The 17,079-nt window shown below is 43.6% G+C and overlaps 1 protein-coding gene across 1 annotated transcript in view; it reads left to right on the forward strand.

Annotated features, from left to right (window-relative positions):
- Window positions 1-17,079, forward strand: part of LOC136444272 (ubiquitin carboxyl-terminal hydrolase 24-like) — a 54,033-nt gene that overhangs the window by 26,030 nt on the left and 10,924 nt on the right. Inside the window, exons 14-33 of the mRNA XM_066441786.1 lie at window positions 143-366; window positions 923-980; window positions 1,116-1,192; window positions 1,950-2,090; window positions 2,845-2,898; window positions 3,444-3,556; window positions 4,128-4,305; window positions 4,809-4,907; window positions 5,281-5,459; window positions 6,257-6,515; window positions 7,373-7,572; window positions 8,497-8,713; window positions 9,218-9,335; window positions 9,819-10,451; window positions 10,959-11,104; window positions 12,073-12,192; window positions 12,934-13,053; window positions 14,155-14,364; window positions 15,106-15,307; window positions 16,255-16,412. Of these exons, the coding sequence (XP_066297883.1) occupies window positions 143-366; window positions 923-980; window positions 1,116-1,192; window positions 1,950-2,090; window positions 2,845-2,898; window positions 3,444-3,556; window positions 4,128-4,305; window positions 4,809-4,907; window positions 5,281-5,459; window positions 6,257-6,515; window positions 7,373-7,572; window positions 8,497-8,713; window positions 9,218-9,335; window positions 9,819-10,451; window positions 10,959-11,104; window positions 12,073-12,192; window positions 12,934-13,053; window positions 14,155-14,364; window positions 15,106-15,307; window positions 16,255-16,412 (3,506 nt within the window). The remainder of the gene's footprint in view (window positions 1-142; window positions 367-922; window positions 981-1,115; window positions 1,193-1,949; window positions 2,091-2,844; window positions 2,899-3,443; window positions 3,557-4,127; window positions 4,306-4,808; window positions 4,908-5,280; window positions 5,460-6,256; window positions 6,516-7,372; window positions 7,573-8,496; window positions 8,714-9,217; window positions 9,336-9,818; window positions 10,452-10,958; window positions 11,105-12,072; window positions 12,193-12,933; window positions 13,054-14,154; window positions 14,365-15,105; window positions 15,308-16,254; window positions 16,413-17,079) is intronic.

The following is a 17,079-nucleotide window of genomic DNA, read 5'->3' on the forward strand; positions in this document are numbered from 1 at the left end:
CGCACTCGTGGACGATAAGTTTGGTCTGGACGAGTGCGTACAGACTCACCTCAGCATGATCGGTGTGATCCTTGTAATATTTCTGTTAATCACTAGGTGTGCAACAGTTATGAAAAGTGTATTTTATCGTTCTTGACCACAGCCCCCGCCCTAGTGGACGATAAGTTTGGTCTGGACGAGTGCGTACAGACTCACCTCAGCATGATCGGTGTGATCCTGGAGGACGGTGAGCTGTTCCTGCCGTGGCACCGTCTGCGCGACCTGTGGGACTGTCTCGTGTCGGGCCCCACCGCCAGCGAGGAGGAGAGGGAAATGTGCTGGCGCTGGCTGCAGGGGCGCCTCAACGACCTGGAGCCAGAACCACAGGTGAGAACAGGTTTTTAGCTAGGATGTATAGACAGGGCACACATAAATTTGGGGAGGGGGGGACCAGACTTCCCAATGGGCTCTCTGGATTAACAATTACCTGGTGGCTTTGCATGTCTACTAATTCTCATGCTGTCCCAGTGTCTGGTATGAGAAAAAAAAGCTGGAGCCCAAACTACAGGTGGCAAACACACCTGGTTGTTGTCACTCACCCGACATGCACGCTACTGGAAAGGGTCACAGTTTTTTGTCTGTGTAACAGAGTTGTTTCAACTGCAAACTTAAAACACAGAAATGTTAAGCCATAGTCCACTGTTCATTATACCTGTCAAATAGGGCTCAGGGAATTTCCCCGATACAATGAACCTGGACATAACTGTACATAGCGTCTGTCTTCTCTGTCACAACCAGTCGAAGATTAGCTCTTCAGTGAGCTAAACTGGTTTGAGATTCTTTTCAATATTTACAATAAATCTAGGTAAAGGGATTTATCGTGTGTAGTCAATTGTTCCTCTAAGGATTAACATGTGCGTATGGTACCTTTCTTTCTACTCAGATGAATTTGTTGAAAGAGAGATTGTTCAAAGTGCCTCCTACCCAGCTGACTACCACAGGTAAATTTTGTCCATTTGTTTTTTCTTTTGTTTTTACATTTTTTTCTATGCTGTAGTATCTACAGTCAAACCTGTACTTTGTATTCAAGTGTCCTAATGTTTTATTGTCGTTAATGTTTGTGTTATGTTTTCCAGGCTTCCAGTGCTTCCAGTCCTTTTTTGAAAGTGTGAATGAAGAGCAGCACGGGTTGAGGAAACTGGTATCTATCCTGGTACGTGAATGTAATTTAATCACAGAAGCAACATGTTTGATCCAAAGCTTTCAGCTTCATTGTAGTAACGTCTCAGATTTCCTTGCTTGCTTGTGCCAGTGTAGCAGCCCAGAATGTACCCCTGGCCAGAATGTACCTGGTTATATTTTAGCTAGGGGTACATTCTGGCCTGCTACACTGGAATCAAGACAAATATGGTGCAGGGGGAAGGTTTACATTTCGGTATATATTTTCCATATGCTAGTTTTGAAAGTCATTGTAATATGATGGTGGTATCTCCTGTTTGCATTGTACTTTAAGGTCGTGTTTACGTTGAATGTTCGTCTGTACTTTTGTGGGTCAGCAATTACCAGCGATAGCTACCTTGGCTGACCCATTGTAATGAATTGTCTCATTTTCAATAAATACAAATACAACAAGCTATCAGCCATCCAAAAATCAAGACCATAGCACGTCCAGGTCAAAAGATACAAAAACGGAAGTTCTGCTGCAGTACCAAGGTCACATACCAGGGGGCCCAAAATCGACCTTGAACTTCGGCTTCACAACACCTGCCCACATACCAAATGTCATCGTAATCTATCAAAAGGTTCTTGAGTTATGCTGACTACAGTAGTGCGGAAACACAGACAGACAGACAAACACACAGACACACCCAAAACTATATCTCCATTTTTCATGGAGATAAAAAATACAAATACAAGTACTTTTAGCAATGATACAATGGTGTTATCTCCTGTTTGTGTCGTACTCATAGCAAGTGGAGAAGTCTGAGCTCCTAGGTCTGGACTATGTGTGGAGGGTTGCCCTGGAGAGTGTTCAGGACGAGGTGGCTGACCTGGCCATCAGCATGCTCATCAGATACTCCTACACCAACCTCGCACCCAAACTCAAAAAGGTCAGGAAATGTTCATTATTACGTGTTTAACCTGATTAAGTTTAGGACTCCAAGCATAGTATGTACATTTGTAAGATGTACACAAGGGTTTGATCCACTTACACCAGGAAGGACCCCTACTCTTTTTCTTTCTTGTTTTAATTTATTTATTGGTTCAGCATGTACATTACAGGGTTGCCCAACTAGCCACAGGCTATAACTAAGGGCGAACCCATGTGTGGTCATGGAACTGTAGGTTATGGACCATCGCACACCGGGGCATGCCCCTACTCTTTTTCGAAAGGTGTGGTGGGTTATTTTACCGTACATGCGCAGAGTGTGGTTCTCCCCAAACACGGGGCCTCCATTTAACGTCCTATCCGAGGGACGTCCCTAACCCTAGATGAGCTAGGTACTCATTTACACCTGAGTGAAGTGAGGAAAGTCTTCTTTGTTACTACATGCTTAGCCTGATTAAGTTGAGGTCTCCAAGCATGGTATGTAAGACGTATACAAGACTGTGGGGTTTGATCCACTTACACCGGGAAGGACCCCTACTCTTATCGATTCGATAAGTGTGGTGGGCTCTTTAATGTACTCGAGGTGTGACTCTCCTCAGACATTGGACCAACATGTGATATTCTATCCGAGGGACGTCCCTAACCAAAGCTAAGTCAGAGTGAAGTGAGGAAGGTTGTGTAAAGTGCCTTTCAAACAATGCATGTTTGTAAGAACTAGATTGTTCTAAACATTGCTGTTGGTGCCACTGTCACAGGAACCCCTAGCTGTCCATAAGAAGTACTTCGAGGAGTGCCAGAAAAGATTACTGGTGAGTAAGAAAGTTTGAGTTTTTAAGGAAAGTTTATTGCAAATTCCCGCCCATAGCCTAATTGCAAGTACATGTACATGTAACACGGAGTGGACGGATAGAAAATGATGAACAATATAACATATGACTACTCTAGTCTTAGCTACTGACACTAAGTTCTAACTTATTGGGTTCGGCTTCTTTTTCCGAGACAGTGGAAGACGAATGATCCCCCTTTTTCTGTTATATGTGGGTTTTGTGATGTTAAGAGGAGATTGGTTTTCTTTTCGTCTGAAAACGTGGAGAAATTAGGATGCAAAATGGTGGCCTCTTTAATAGCAATCTTTTTTTGTTGTGGGTTGGTATCCCCGGCAAAGTGTAGAAAATTTATTTTTATTTTCACCCTGGATTGGTTTGCATCTGAGATTTCTTATTCAATATTAATTTGCTGTGGTTTAACATTCTCCCTGCTGCATAACCCCGTAACTAATACAAAATTTAGTGCCGAATGGCTATCTTAGAAGTCTGAAGGTTAAAAAGTTGTTGTTTTTTGTTGTTGAAAACAGGCAGCACAGACAGTGTTGGGAGAATCTGCCATTGCCAAAGCTGTGACGTCGGCCACGACAGCGCTGACGGCCAACACCGTCCCACAGATGGCATCGGACCCAAGCATGGCAAGGTAGGATATGGTCCAACTTAATGTCTAGCAACAATGCTGTGATTTTGTACAAAAATTCATATCCCTAATGCGACTAGACAAACCTCCCATTGAAAAACATGTCTGTTCTTTTATATCTACTATAACCGTAAAGCGAGGAGAAGTAGAATTTATCTAATGATAGCCATATTCTTTAGTATACGTATTAAACTGTACTTGTTATTTTGTTTTGTTGCGACCTGTACTTAGCCAAGTGTGGCAGAAATGTGCAATAAAGGTCTTCATTCATTCTATATACAGCAGGGTTGTCTCCAGCTTTAAATTTCCCCCTCCCACTCATTGTTGGGAGCCCATGTCGTTGACTTTCGTTGTTAAATCTGCCATTTTAAGCTGACGAAAACACGTTTACACGAATTTCATGTCAAGAAGTTCAGATTTTGGGGACGGATGGAGTAAAAAAATTGTTAATCTAAATGTCCCGGACACGCTATGGTCTTTATTTTTTGTGTGGCAGATAGCTTTTGGTGTAAGGGTGAAGTGGTGTAGGTTTGAGCCCCATAGCAGCTTGTTTTGTTCTGTTTTTTCTCCGCAGGATGGTCCAGTTACGTGCGGTGGAGCGAATCCTGCTAATCGTCCACCGGTACATCAGCACGGTGGAGGACCAGCAGTGCGTGAGCCGCACCCTACTCTCCCACGGCGCAGCCTTCCGAGGCCAGCCCCTTTCTCTTCATGTCTCTTGCGAGACCAGTAACAGAATATTCGACATCAAGGTATGAAAATGGATCCTTGCACAACACAATCGATCAATCAATCAATCAATCAACCATTATTTTAGCCCCCCTGCCAGCCTTGGCCGCTCTTCCCAGATGTGCAGTTTACATGTAGGTGGGGGGAGAGTTTGGGATGTCATGGGAACACAGATTAAATAGATTATTACAAAAATGAATAGAAAATAACTGATTTCACAAATTTTTCTAGGAATTGCCTGCCGTGAAATTTTGTGATTTGAAGTAGAAAGGCAACATTTGCAAGCAAATGCAACATATTTCACTCTCATCCCATTCCCATGCAAAAAATGGACCGTTCCCAAATCCCAAGTCCTGTACAAAAAATGGAACATTCAAAAAACTTCTTCCCAAAAATGAACTTTTAAAAATCATCCCTGTCCTAAATTTTCCCAATCTGACCCCCTTTCAAAATGGCAGTTTTCTATGGTCAACTTGAAGTTCTAGAACCCAGGTATTAAGCTGAGATCTTTCTGCGTTGTTTTCAGGGACATAGCAACGAGAGGCTAGGAAGTATACGACATAAGATCGCTGTAGAGGTCAACCACCCTCCCGATTATGTACAGATTGCTGTTAACGAGAGGACGGTGAGTGAAAATGTCTTACACATTGATGAAGGTTGCCATTTTTTAAAATATATTGAGCCAGTGTCACATTGTCAGCAACCATTGGCCATATTTATTGATCCACCATGGCCTCAAAAGGCTATGGGACTACCTTTACCTTTTTTTACCTTTTAGAATTTGCATAAATTTGTATAAAGAACTTTACAACCATGATGTCCCACCTGGATCATAGAACAAAATGCCTGAAAATGACCAAGAGACGTCAAGCTATCATTCTATTATACTGGACTGAATATGTGCAGGGTGTACTACGTTTCTCATTTTCTAGGCCTCTTATGAGAATCTCCTCCTGGACTATAAGTACTGTACTGACATACAGGTCTTTGTTTTCTAGCTGCTATGGGGTAAAGACCAGAAGTTGATCCACCAGTTGAGTTTTGAAGATGGTATGACCCTCTCTGTGAAGATGCTGCCCTGTGGAACCCCTGCCCTGGACACATGGAGGACACGTGGCAAGCAGGCCATGGTCAGCACACCACACTACACCAGCGACCAGGAAAAACAACTCCCCAGGTAAGTTAGTGACACATTTCGCCGCACCTGATGTGTGGTATTAGTCCTTTTCATGGGCTGGTAATAGAGAATGACTTTTGCAATGAGTCCAACTTGTAAGACACGAAAAACAACAAGAATATCTAGCAAGAAAAACACCCCTCCATCAAAATGGTCACACCCAACATTAGCGACCAAAAAAACCCTCCCAATAAAATGGTCACATCCAACATGGCGGCCCCCATCCTTGCAAGCAAAAACAGAATAGGGTTGCTATCGCAAACCTGTAATTAAATAGGACAAAGAACAAAGAAAAGAAAAGAATATGCAAACAAAAGAACAACTTTAGCTTCATTGTAGTACAAAATTAAATGCCCAGGAAAATGAATGAATTTACATAGTAGGATTGGTCAGTCGACCAATCGTAGGGAATTACGCTGAGGAAGCGACCTTTGACCTCCGCTCTTGCCGCCTTCATTAATAGCGACATCCGCCGTCCCTACGGCTGGGCTCGCCTCCCGCTCAATGTTCCGTGGAAAATGTTCCCCTCTCGAGTCTTCACGAAGCATTTCAACCTACCGTGCGGTGCTCCCCAACTACCGAGGCACACATATCCGCCAAGAAACTTGGCGACGTCCTGCAGCGAGTTTTTTTCACCAGCCTGGGACCTCTGTAATTTAAAGACTAGGAGCCCTTTCCGGTATGAGTGGATCAAATAGATATGCAGCTTGTACAAACCTGTTGTGTTATGCCATGAGGTGGTTTACCGGGTATGCAATACAAACAAACAAACAAACAATGTCTTACCAACTTTCCAGCATGGTGCTGTCAGGACAAGCCGGCATCTATGAGCTGCTGTACAACACAGCTGAGCTGGAAGGGGCCAGCATCCAGGAGTGTGTGTACCAGCTGCTGCTCCTGCTGCCCACTGACCCCACGGTACAGTCAGCGCTGGACAGCCTGAGTGAACAGCCGGTGAAGGAGGAGAACAGGGCCGTGCTGTCCGCTGCCCTGGAGCTGCTTATGGGTCAGAAGGCACCCAAGGTGTCGCCCCTGCGACTGGTCTACAATCTACAGGTACCTTTGTACCCTCATGTTCTCAGATGCATGCTGGGAGGTGTAGGGCATTATGGGAAGCATAGAGGGTGCATGCTGGGAAATGCAGGCATTATGCGTAGCGTAAGTTTTCCTGGGGTCACGACATATATGCTGAGAAAGCTTAGTAAATGGTGTCTCTGAAAAATAGAAGAAAAAAAAAAGTCATGTGATAACTTTTTTGCAATCTCCGATGACGCAAATTTGGTGAAAATGCATTAATACACTGGGTATGCAATACAAACCAAACGCAACACCGTTGCAAACTAATACAAAAAAGGCTTCGATGGTGAACCAACTTCACCAGGCCCAAAAATACTACAACTCACTGGCTTTTCAGGAGCTGCAAAAAAACTATGCACAGCTAAGACGATCACCAAGCAATACTGGGGCAGAAATCAGGGTGACGACCACGCACTTCCGGCTGATTACCGTGTCGTGACCCCAACCCTGGTCAGATTTGAACTCTGGCCCGGAACCAGAAATGAAGGGCACTATGTGTGGCAAATAATGCAAATAAGAATAATGCAACACACAAGGTACTGGTGCGAGAAGGTCTTACTCTAACTTGTTTTCAAGGCGCTGAGCGGGCACGTGATGCCGGTAGACGAGGACGAGGGTCTGAGCGCCATCCTGCACGTGCAGCAGTTCTGTCAGAACTTTGTTGTCATGTACAAGTTTGTGATTCTGATGTTGTGTTGTTTGACAGGCGCTGAGCGGCCACGTGATGCCAGTAGACGAGGACGAGGGTCTGAGCGCCATCCTGCACGTGTAGCAGTTTTGTCAGAACTTTGTTGTCATGTACAAGTTTGTGATTCTGACATTGTGTTATTAACCAGGCGCTGAGCGGCCACGTGATGCCGGTAGACGAGGACGAGGGCCTGAGCGCCATCCTGCACGTGCAGCAGTTCTGTCAGAACTTCCTGCGGGGAGGGGGGCTGGACTTCCTGTTCTGCCTGCTGAGTAAGGAAGGGCTGGACGGGGACATGGTCATCCAGGCACGCCGCGGCTGCCTCAGCACCTGTCTGCAGCTAACCAGGTGGGGCGGCTGTTGACTTCTCTCTATTGTCTATTGTAACACTCTCCTATCAACTTATAGGTGAGTATATATGCCACTCATGGCGTCGCGGTGGCGTAGTGGCAGGGTGTTTGGCCCCAGAACCCAGAGATACCGGGTTCGCATCCGGGGTTCCTTGATTTGTCCCGTTGACGTAGTGCCCTTGGGAAAGACACTTTACACGACTTTCCCCACTTCACTCAGGTGAAAATGAGTACCTAGCTTCGGTTAGGGACGTCCCTCGGATAGGACGTTAAACGGAGGTCCCGTGTTTGAGGAGAGCCACAACTCAAGCACGTTAAAGAACCCAACACACTTATCGAAAGTAGTAGGGGTCCTTCCCGGTGTGTGTGGATCATATAAATCTGTCTGGATATGCAGCTTGTACTTTTCAGTACAAACCTGGTGTGTTAAGCCTTGATGCGGTTTACTGGGTATGCAATACAAACAAACAAACAAACCTGCATCATGTGATAACTGATAATTATGAAAGCAAAAACATCTCCCCAATGGCATATTCATTGTCTTTTGTAGCCTCTTCTATTGTAACCTCTCACATGACCTGGAATGTCTGTAAGTTGCCACACAAAGTCAATGAATTACACACTTTCTCGTACTCTGGCAACTCTGAACTTAATTTCCTGTCGCTGTGATGAATGTGACTGGCACATAGAAATAGGTAATGCAGACCCACAGAAAACAACACCTACCGTTTCACAGAGGTAAAAATTGCAAAACTGAATGAAATAATTTGATGCTAGTTTTGGGTGGTGTGTTGCTCATGTTGAAAAAATTATAATAAGTTTGCCATTATTTTCTGTTAGTAGACTGTTACTGATATAGGATGGAGAGTTGTGATTTGTTGTTATTCTGAATTATTCATCACTTACCAACTTGTTGAACTAGGTTTTTGCTCGGAGGGAAGCCGTTGCGTGAAGTCAGCTCGGAATCCGTAGGCGGCGCCACGCCCGTTAAGCTTCGCCGCCAGTCAGCATCCACTCCCGAGCAGGAGGCGATGTCACCGGGAGCGTCGTCGCCAGGGGCGATGGCAATGTCGCCCGTGGCAACGGACTCGGAAAGCGAGGGCGCGTACACCGCGGCGTGGAAGGAGGCTAGCAGACAGGTGCGGGACATTTTATCTTTTTATTCATTTGTTCGGCATGCACACATTGTTACATGAACAGCCAGGGTTGCCCAACTAGCGAATGGCTAATGTTAAGGGCTATCCATGGAGAGAATACACTCAATAAGTTACACACACAATCAATAGGACACTGTTATTCTTGTTTCTTTCACTGTAACTTTATGTTCACTGTTTTCATGGTCACCTCTGTACCATGAACTTATCATCACGGTGAAAAAACCTGTTGTAATTAGTTATGATTCCAATCACTTGCCTGCACCGTGAAGTTAAAGATCAGTGAAAATGTCCATGTTCCTTACACCGTGAAATTTCGCTACCGTGAAGATAAAATGAAAGTAGGAATTGCCTGCCGTGAAATTTTGTGATTTGAAAAGCAACATTTGCAAGCAAATGCAACATATTTCACTCTCATCCCATTCCCAGTACTGGATTTGAAAAAATATTTACATTCGTATTTACATTGTATCGCACATTATGCATCAGGTGCTGGACATGACGGAGGACGGGTTTAGGGAACTGTTACAGTGTCTGGTGGGGCTGGCCTGGGCGGCTGCAGCTGGGAGACTGGACCTAGCACCTTACGCACCAGCCAACACACAAGGTATGGGCTGATATGCAACTGGTACAGAATGCTGTAGACCATTTTTTAAGTTCGCGGGGCCCTTTTTTTGCGGCTGGAGGAAAAAGAAAGTGTTTGCAAGTTTTAAATACACCACTCTTGTAAGAAGTGACCACCTCTACATTAGGCCAATTTGTGACCACTTTTTTGGTGGTCCCTTGGATAATTTTCCCTATTGACACAAGCATTAAGAATCCTGTCTATAGTGACCACCTGTCCACAGACCAGATTTTTTTTGGTCCCCCAAGTGGTTTTCGGTAGTTTTGATTGTAATTCTATATAAAGACAATTCAAACTCTTCAACTGGATAAGATTTAGAGATTTACTTTCGGACGTTTCGATTGACATCCATCACTCTTCTTCAACGTCACTAGAATGAACTGTAACTCTAGTTCAAAACTGTAATTCTAGTTTAAAACTGTGCTTACATGTTTTCTACTGACATTGAGTTGTTCTATGGTTCAGGGACCCCTGGTCGGAAGCGGAGTGGCGGCCTGTCCCACGTCAGTATATGTACCGGTGACCAGGTCTCCAGTCAGGACGCCACCATCGCCGCCGCGGCCATGGATCTCCTGGTCACATGTCTCCACCTCCGCACGCAGGACCTGGACAAGTTCTACACCTGGGAATTCCTCCAAGACTTTATAGTCGACGTCTTACTGGCCTCCGCCAGCCCCAAGGTGCGGGAAGCTGCTACTCATAGTTTTTACTCCCTAAGCAAGATTAGAAGCTCTGTGGAACAGGACGACAATAGTGCGTCCAATCCCCAACAGTTCCTGCTCAGAAGTCTTCAGCAGGCGCACGTGCCGTTGTGGACGTCCTCCTCGTATGTGCGAACGGCGGCGTTCCGACTCCTGTGTCAGAGCGAGCACTACTTCAGGCTTGTGTGTAAACTGGTGCAAGGGATGGACTCTGACGACCTCCACGGTATAGGGCTCAACACATCCAGTCTACTCCAATCGGAGCTGGACTGGTTGAACAACTTTGAGCCGACGGAATCGGATGACCACGCGGAGGCAGACGATGTTCTCTTGACCGGTCATCTCAGACTCATCAAGACCCTGTGTCAGAAGCCGGGAGTGGACAGAGCAGACATTGGTCAGTTTGGAAGGTTTCCTCTTAGGAGTTCTTAGCTTAGACTTGATAATTACAGTCTAAGGTGTGTATTAAGATTAATTTCATGCAGGAAGAATTCTGCATGGGGGTGTTTTTGGAAGAGTCCATTCTTGCAAGTTGCATGTGGTGTCAAATGGGGAAAATTCCATTATGTACTGAGATTTTGGAATAGTTTATCTCTGGGTGGAAGTAATTTTGGAATGGTCCATTTTGCATTGGGATATCTTTGGAATAGTCTATTCATACATGGGGGTTCAGATTGGGGAAAGTCCGATTATGGGCAGGAATGATTTTGGAATACTTTATTTGGTGGAGAATCTTTTAGGAATGTGCCATTTTAGCACTAAGGGTGACTTTGGATCAGTCCATTTTTGCCTATGGGAGGGATGGGAGGGAAATGTGCTGCATTAGAATGTTGCCTTTCTAGTTCACTCAAGTTTCACGAAGGTCCGTTTGATGGAATTGTTACTGTTCCGTCCACTCCCCCAGGTTTCTCCCTGAACAGGCTCCTTCTGCAACAGCTGCTGTTCCCTGCTGCCCACAGAGGGACAGCTGCCCAGACAGCTACGCAGGGGACAGCCAAGGAGCAGGACTCCTCCCTCAAGTCCAAGTGTCACAGCGACTCCTGTAGACAGGTGGGGATTGGAATCATGCAATATAAGCTCTGTGTTTTTAAAAATAATTTCTCAGTTGAAACAACAGTAATAACCCAATGCAATGTTCAGTGATGAGTTCATAGAGGTCACTGAAAAAAACACAACAAATATGTTATGATTTACAGAATATCGGGAGGGATGATGTAGGGTAGGTGTTACATTTACTGGTAAGATTTGAGGAAAACCTTTTTTTAAATGACATGCATTGATGATTGCTACAGACGACATGCAACACAAAAAATACAAAGACCAGAAAAAGGTATGTCTTTCACAAAAATTATGCTGTGAATCTTCATTCTAAAATAAGACAAGCATGCAGTGTTTTCATCTTGGAAAGCAATCAATAAGTTTTTGTAATGGCATTTTGTCACATGGCATGGAAGCACCTATGCTGAGATAAAGTACATTTTTTAAAGACTCATAGATTTACATTGATTTGCTCTTTAAAGGCACCCAGAGCATTTTATGAGGCTTGACAACTGGAAATATTCTAGTTGCTGTAAACTTTATGAAATTGACATTTAATGCCACTGTTTACCACATTTGCATGCAGATTTCTTATCAAAAGTGCTCAAAAGCTACACAAAAATAAGGTACATGGTGATCTTTTAGTTTCACGCGCCTAGTGTAAATAGACTGATACCATAGCCCCGCCCACCTCCGTCAAAATGTAGAAATGCAAAAGTAAAACATAGAAATGCAAATATTTGACGGACATGCAGTCACTCTCTCATTGGTCGAACCACTAATTGTGATGGACAGTCAGGATCCGTCTATTAGGGCTTGGATTTTCTATCAGTTCTCACCACACAACGACATTATATCTTTGCTCCTTTAATGTTGATATGTAATGGTATAGTGTTATAACTGTTATTGAAACTTACTATGTGTAGAAATGACTCATAAAATGCTCTGGATGCCTTTAAGAATATGAGTGTTGTGTATAGGTGGCGTATGACCTACTGGTTATCCTGTGTGAGGGGTGCAGTCAGAACCTCCAGGACGTGACGTCACAGCTGGTCAACATGCACCACCAGCCTCAACTCACGCACAAGAGAGAGTGGGAGGTACGTTGGACTTCTGTAGTCTGGTATTTTTTCTGTTGGTTGGTTGGATTGTGTCAAGAAGGACATCAAGGTATGCGACCTAACCAGTGTGGTGAGTGCAAGGGTATTAGTGCAGGTGCCTAGACCCCTGGATGAGAGAGCTCAGAATTAAAGAGGGCATTAAAACATTGAAAGCCTTTCTTGGTGGGATTTTTGGGGAAGTCTTGGCAATTCTGGGGTGGGTATGACAGGTTAGACTTCATACTTGTAGAATTTGTTGACAAAAACGTCCTTTCTCCATCTTTTTGTCTTCTGGACCCCCGGTGGGATGGTCGCAAGAGGGCCCTTATAAGGCAAACGGACTGACTCAAGTGCTCTCGCTCGGGGGTGTTTCCCCGGAGAATAGCCGTATAGAAGTTCTCGTAATTCTGATAGATGACAGTCTGCAGAACAGGTCAGAATTTAAGGGTAAATTTTCTTGGTCAGAACCTTTGGTTCCTGAGATAATGACACCTAATTTCTGAGAACTTCTCCATAGGAATGCATGTATTATTGGCCCAAACTGGAATACCCCAATCCCCCCTGTGAACCCTTTGGACAGAGCCGCTTTGAAGTGCGGTGTGAGGACTAGCCGACTGCTGCCCACCCCTGTGTCAGGGACCCCAGCAGAAGTATAATCAAATAATGGATACTACATAACTATGGTTTCTACAATAAAAAAATTGCAAATCTTGATATGATAACGACTTGTATTTTATCCAGCATTTACCACTGGTTGACGGACGAGCAAGCTGTGGACATGTGGGGCTTAAGAACGGTGGCGCCACCTGTTACATGAACTCGGTACTGCAGCAGCTCTTTATGACCCCAGGCATTCCAGAGGTTTGTAAGCTTTTTCTCCAACTTTCAAAACAACATTCTGATGGTATACAAATAACTATGAATTCATATAGCTTTACAGGGATCTAATTTCGCAGAAGGAGGAAGATTTTTTAGCGAAGCATCAGGAGCGAGCTTGATAGTATGTTTTAAGCCCGTTTCAGGAATCCGTCCGTGAACGCCGCCTGTCACTCTTTACCTTGTTAGTAAGGTCTGGCATTCCAGCACATAGGTGTTCTTGGTTCGAAAAGGGTTTTCAACCCACCCCAGTTGATCTATTATCACAAGAACCTGTTGAACACCTTGCCCCCCTCCAAAAAAACCTCTGTGGACACCAAATCTTCAGACTGGCTTGGCAGACGCCTTGCTGACTTAGTTCTTTGTTAACAAATATTATCATGGCAGAACTAAAGAGTGCTACGTTGGTACTTTCTTTACAGTGAACTTGAGTGAAGTAAGATCAACCCAGACACCTTCGCTATCTCTCTCTCTCTCTCTATCCAGTTTTACGTCTTTTGTTCCCCATCATATGGAGGTTGGACGTGCTTGCACATGGATGGGGGAGCCCCAGAACTCCTCATCAAGTGCAAGTCTTTTTTGTAGCAAGTTTTTACGGCTGGATGCCCTTCCTAACGCCAACCCAAACCCTATTGCTGGGCTATGGCAATAATTTTTTATAATTGTCACACTTTTTTGGTGGTGTTTCAAGATCGCAGTTAAAACGATTGTGTGATATAGTTACTATTATATTATATAATATTACACAATCGTTTTAAATGCGATATGATAGAAAGATCTTTGAGGTTTTATGATTTTGTAGCAGAGAGGTCACAACGAAAGCTGCAAAAATATAACCTCTAAAACATTTCAAAATCTACAGTATGAATTCTTATTACAGGGATGCTTAAACCTTACTTAACTTCCAAGTGCCGCAATTATAAACTTTCCTCATTGATTTTGCAAATTGGCTCCTGATTCCCATGATTTGTATTTATTTGAATTGTCAAAATCATTACGTTAGCTATCTACGTACCTAAAATCATGACAATCAACCCCTTCTAGAGTTATTCTCTTTTAAAATGCCCGTTTTCCATTGTCTTTCAGCAATTGTTGGGAGTGGAATCGTCCACGCAGAGTGCGTCGTCTGACGGAATCCTACACGAGGTTCAGCGTATCATGGCGCACCTCCAGGGCAGCATGGTGCAGTACTACACACCCGAGCACTTCTGGAACTCCTTCAAACTCTGGGGGGAGACCATCAACGTCAGGGAGCATCAGGATGCCTTCGAGTTCCTCACCAACTTAACAGACCAGGTATAGATACTAGAGTTAAGCCTTAAGGTTTGTGGGGTGGCTAATGTAGTGAAATTGACTTTGCATTATTTTACCATCAAAGAAGTGAAAGAAAACTGGGTTTGCACACTGAATATTGGTAGCTAAGAACGTTAGGTTTCCAAACATAGTTTTTGGAAACGCATGGATGACGTTATCATGATTTATTGCCCTTGTCATAAATTGTCGTGAATCCAAAGGTTCAGGGTTCAAATCCCAAGCAGCTATCGATGTATTGCCATTGGGAAAGGCACTTAACACCAATTTTCCTTACTCGACTCGTGAAAATACATGTAAGTACATAGCTTTCACTGAGGATGTCTTCTCGAATCGGACCTAAAGGCAGAGGAAAGCCATGATAAGAGTAGGGGTATGGGTCCTCTCCAGTGTGAGTGGATCAAACCTTACAGTCCAGCATTTCTCAGCTTGTGTTTACTGTACAAAACTGGTCTGTTACACCTTTAAATGGTTTAGTGGTTTTGCAAACAAACAAACAAACAAACACATTAATCTGTAGTCATGTCATAATGGCCAAAAATTTCTCTTAAGATAAAGAATTACTAACTTTTTTCAATGTGCTATTTGGTGAATCGAAGATGCTTATGAATTACAGTGTTTCTAGCAATGTCAAAATGTCCAAGTATATGTTGCTATAGTTAACTTAATCATCTAAAATTCTATTACTAACTGATTTACTGACTGGTTATTGATCTGATCACCCAGGTTGACACTGTGCTGAAGAAGTTGAGTAAACAGGAGCTGTTCAAGTCCAAGTTCCAGGGCGTGTTCAGCGATCAGCAGATCTGTATCGAGTGTCCCCACCGCTACGAGCAGGAGGAAGAGTTCATGGCACTGAACGTCACCGTCAAACAGCCGACACTCGAGCAGTCGCTGGAGCAGTTCGTACGAGGAGAGATACTGGAAGGTAGGGGGACAGTAATTGTTTTATTTATTGGTTTGGCTGTTTAGTACACACAGCCAGGGCTGCCCAATTCTAAGCCTGTGGCTATTACAAAGGGCTAGCCCCCATGACAAAGACAAGACATAACATTGGAATTTGACATGGACAGCATAACAATCTAGAGGAACAGTTATACTGCAACATCTAAATGTATCAGTTACATTTTGTAAGTTGTATCAGTTGATTTGTTACCTTTGCCAATGTCTTTGGTAGCATTTGTTCGTAGCTGTGTTTGTTGATGAACAGCATAACTCCAGAAGTTATGGATGGATTGTTGTGAAATTTGGTATGCAGCTAGGTACTCATGTATTGACCTATCAAAAAAGATTAGGTTATGTGTCCCCTGGCGGCTTTCCTTGGCACTGCAGCAGAAGGTCTGTTTTTTGTATGTTGTGTTCTGGACATGCTATGGTCACAATTGTTTTATGGTCACAATTGTTTTTAGGCTTGTGATGAAGTGGTATAGGTCGGGCTCTCTAGCAGCTTTATTGGAACTGCAGGGGCCGATGTTGTTTGAGGTTTTGAAGGAGAATACATGTAGCTCAGGCAGGGGTAGACAGATTGTCATGATTTTTATTGAGATGCTAATGTTATAAATCAGGAGCTTGTTGTCAAATGCTGTGTTAGTTTTAGGAATAACAATTGTTATGGCTTTTGTTGCTATAAGAGTGATTTATGGACCGATGTTAAGGTCATTGGACTCAGATACAAGGAGCCAGACAACAGAAACTTCAGAGCTTACATGACTTTTTTCCTTCCCCCAGGACTCCAACACATGGAATGCCAGCATGGCACTTTCTCAGAATGAGACTTTCTCCTGGACTATTACACTTTCATGTAGAGGATTACTTTACAATACTGAATTATGGTCCTAGTAGGTTCATAACGAAGAGTTATTTCCTGGCCCCCAGGTGAGAATGCGTACCTGTGTGAGAAGTGTAACGAGAAGCGGAGTGCGGTGAAGAGGATGTGTCTGAAGCGCCTGCCGCCCCACCTGGCTATCCAGCTCAAACGTTTCGACTACGACTGGGAGGCCAACAGAGCGCTCAAGTTCGACGACTACTTCAGAGTAAGCAATTTTCACTTTAGATTCATCTATTTTCGTGAGGATTTGATTTTGTATAAGGACTAGGAGTAGGTTTTCACAGTGCTGTCGAAACAAAACTGTCAAGTAAACGCACTTTTTATGTGAGAGCGCTCAAGTTCGACAACTATTTCAGAGTAAGCAACTCTCACATTAAATTCATTTATTTTTGTGAGGATTTGATTTTTCATAAGGAGTGGAGAGGAGTTTTTCACAGTGCTGTCGAAGCAAAACTGTAACATTAAAGCACTTTTTATGTGAGAGTGCTCAAGTTTGATGACTATTTCAGAGTAAGCAACTCTCACATACTATAACTTCATTTATCTTGGGGGGGGGTAGTTTTGTATCAGGAGTAGAGGGTTGGTTTTACAGTGTTTTAAGCTCGCTGTCAAAAGAATACTGTGTCATAAAACCAGTTTTACGTGAAAACCACAAAAATTAAACCAGCATTAATATCATTTTACATCGTTTTCGTGTTAATTGCAGATGAAGTATGTAGTATCTTTTCTTTTTTGTATGGAATGAAAGATGTTTTTATTGTTGTTGCTACATATTGTGTTTTCATAATGTTTTATACTTTTTTTATTGTTTCTTCAATGCCGGTATGTCACCATATCCTTGTGACGTGTATTTTAAACTGGATGCTCCAGCT

This window comes from Branchiostoma lanceolatum, chromosome 11, assembly GCF_035083965.1.
Source record: "Branchiostoma lanceolatum isolate klBraLanc5 chromosome 11, klBraLanc5.hap2, whole genome shotgun sequence".
NCBI classification, from domain to species: domain Eukaryota; kingdom Metazoa; phylum Chordata; class Leptocardii; order Amphioxiformes; family Branchiostomatidae; genus Branchiostoma; species Branchiostoma lanceolatum.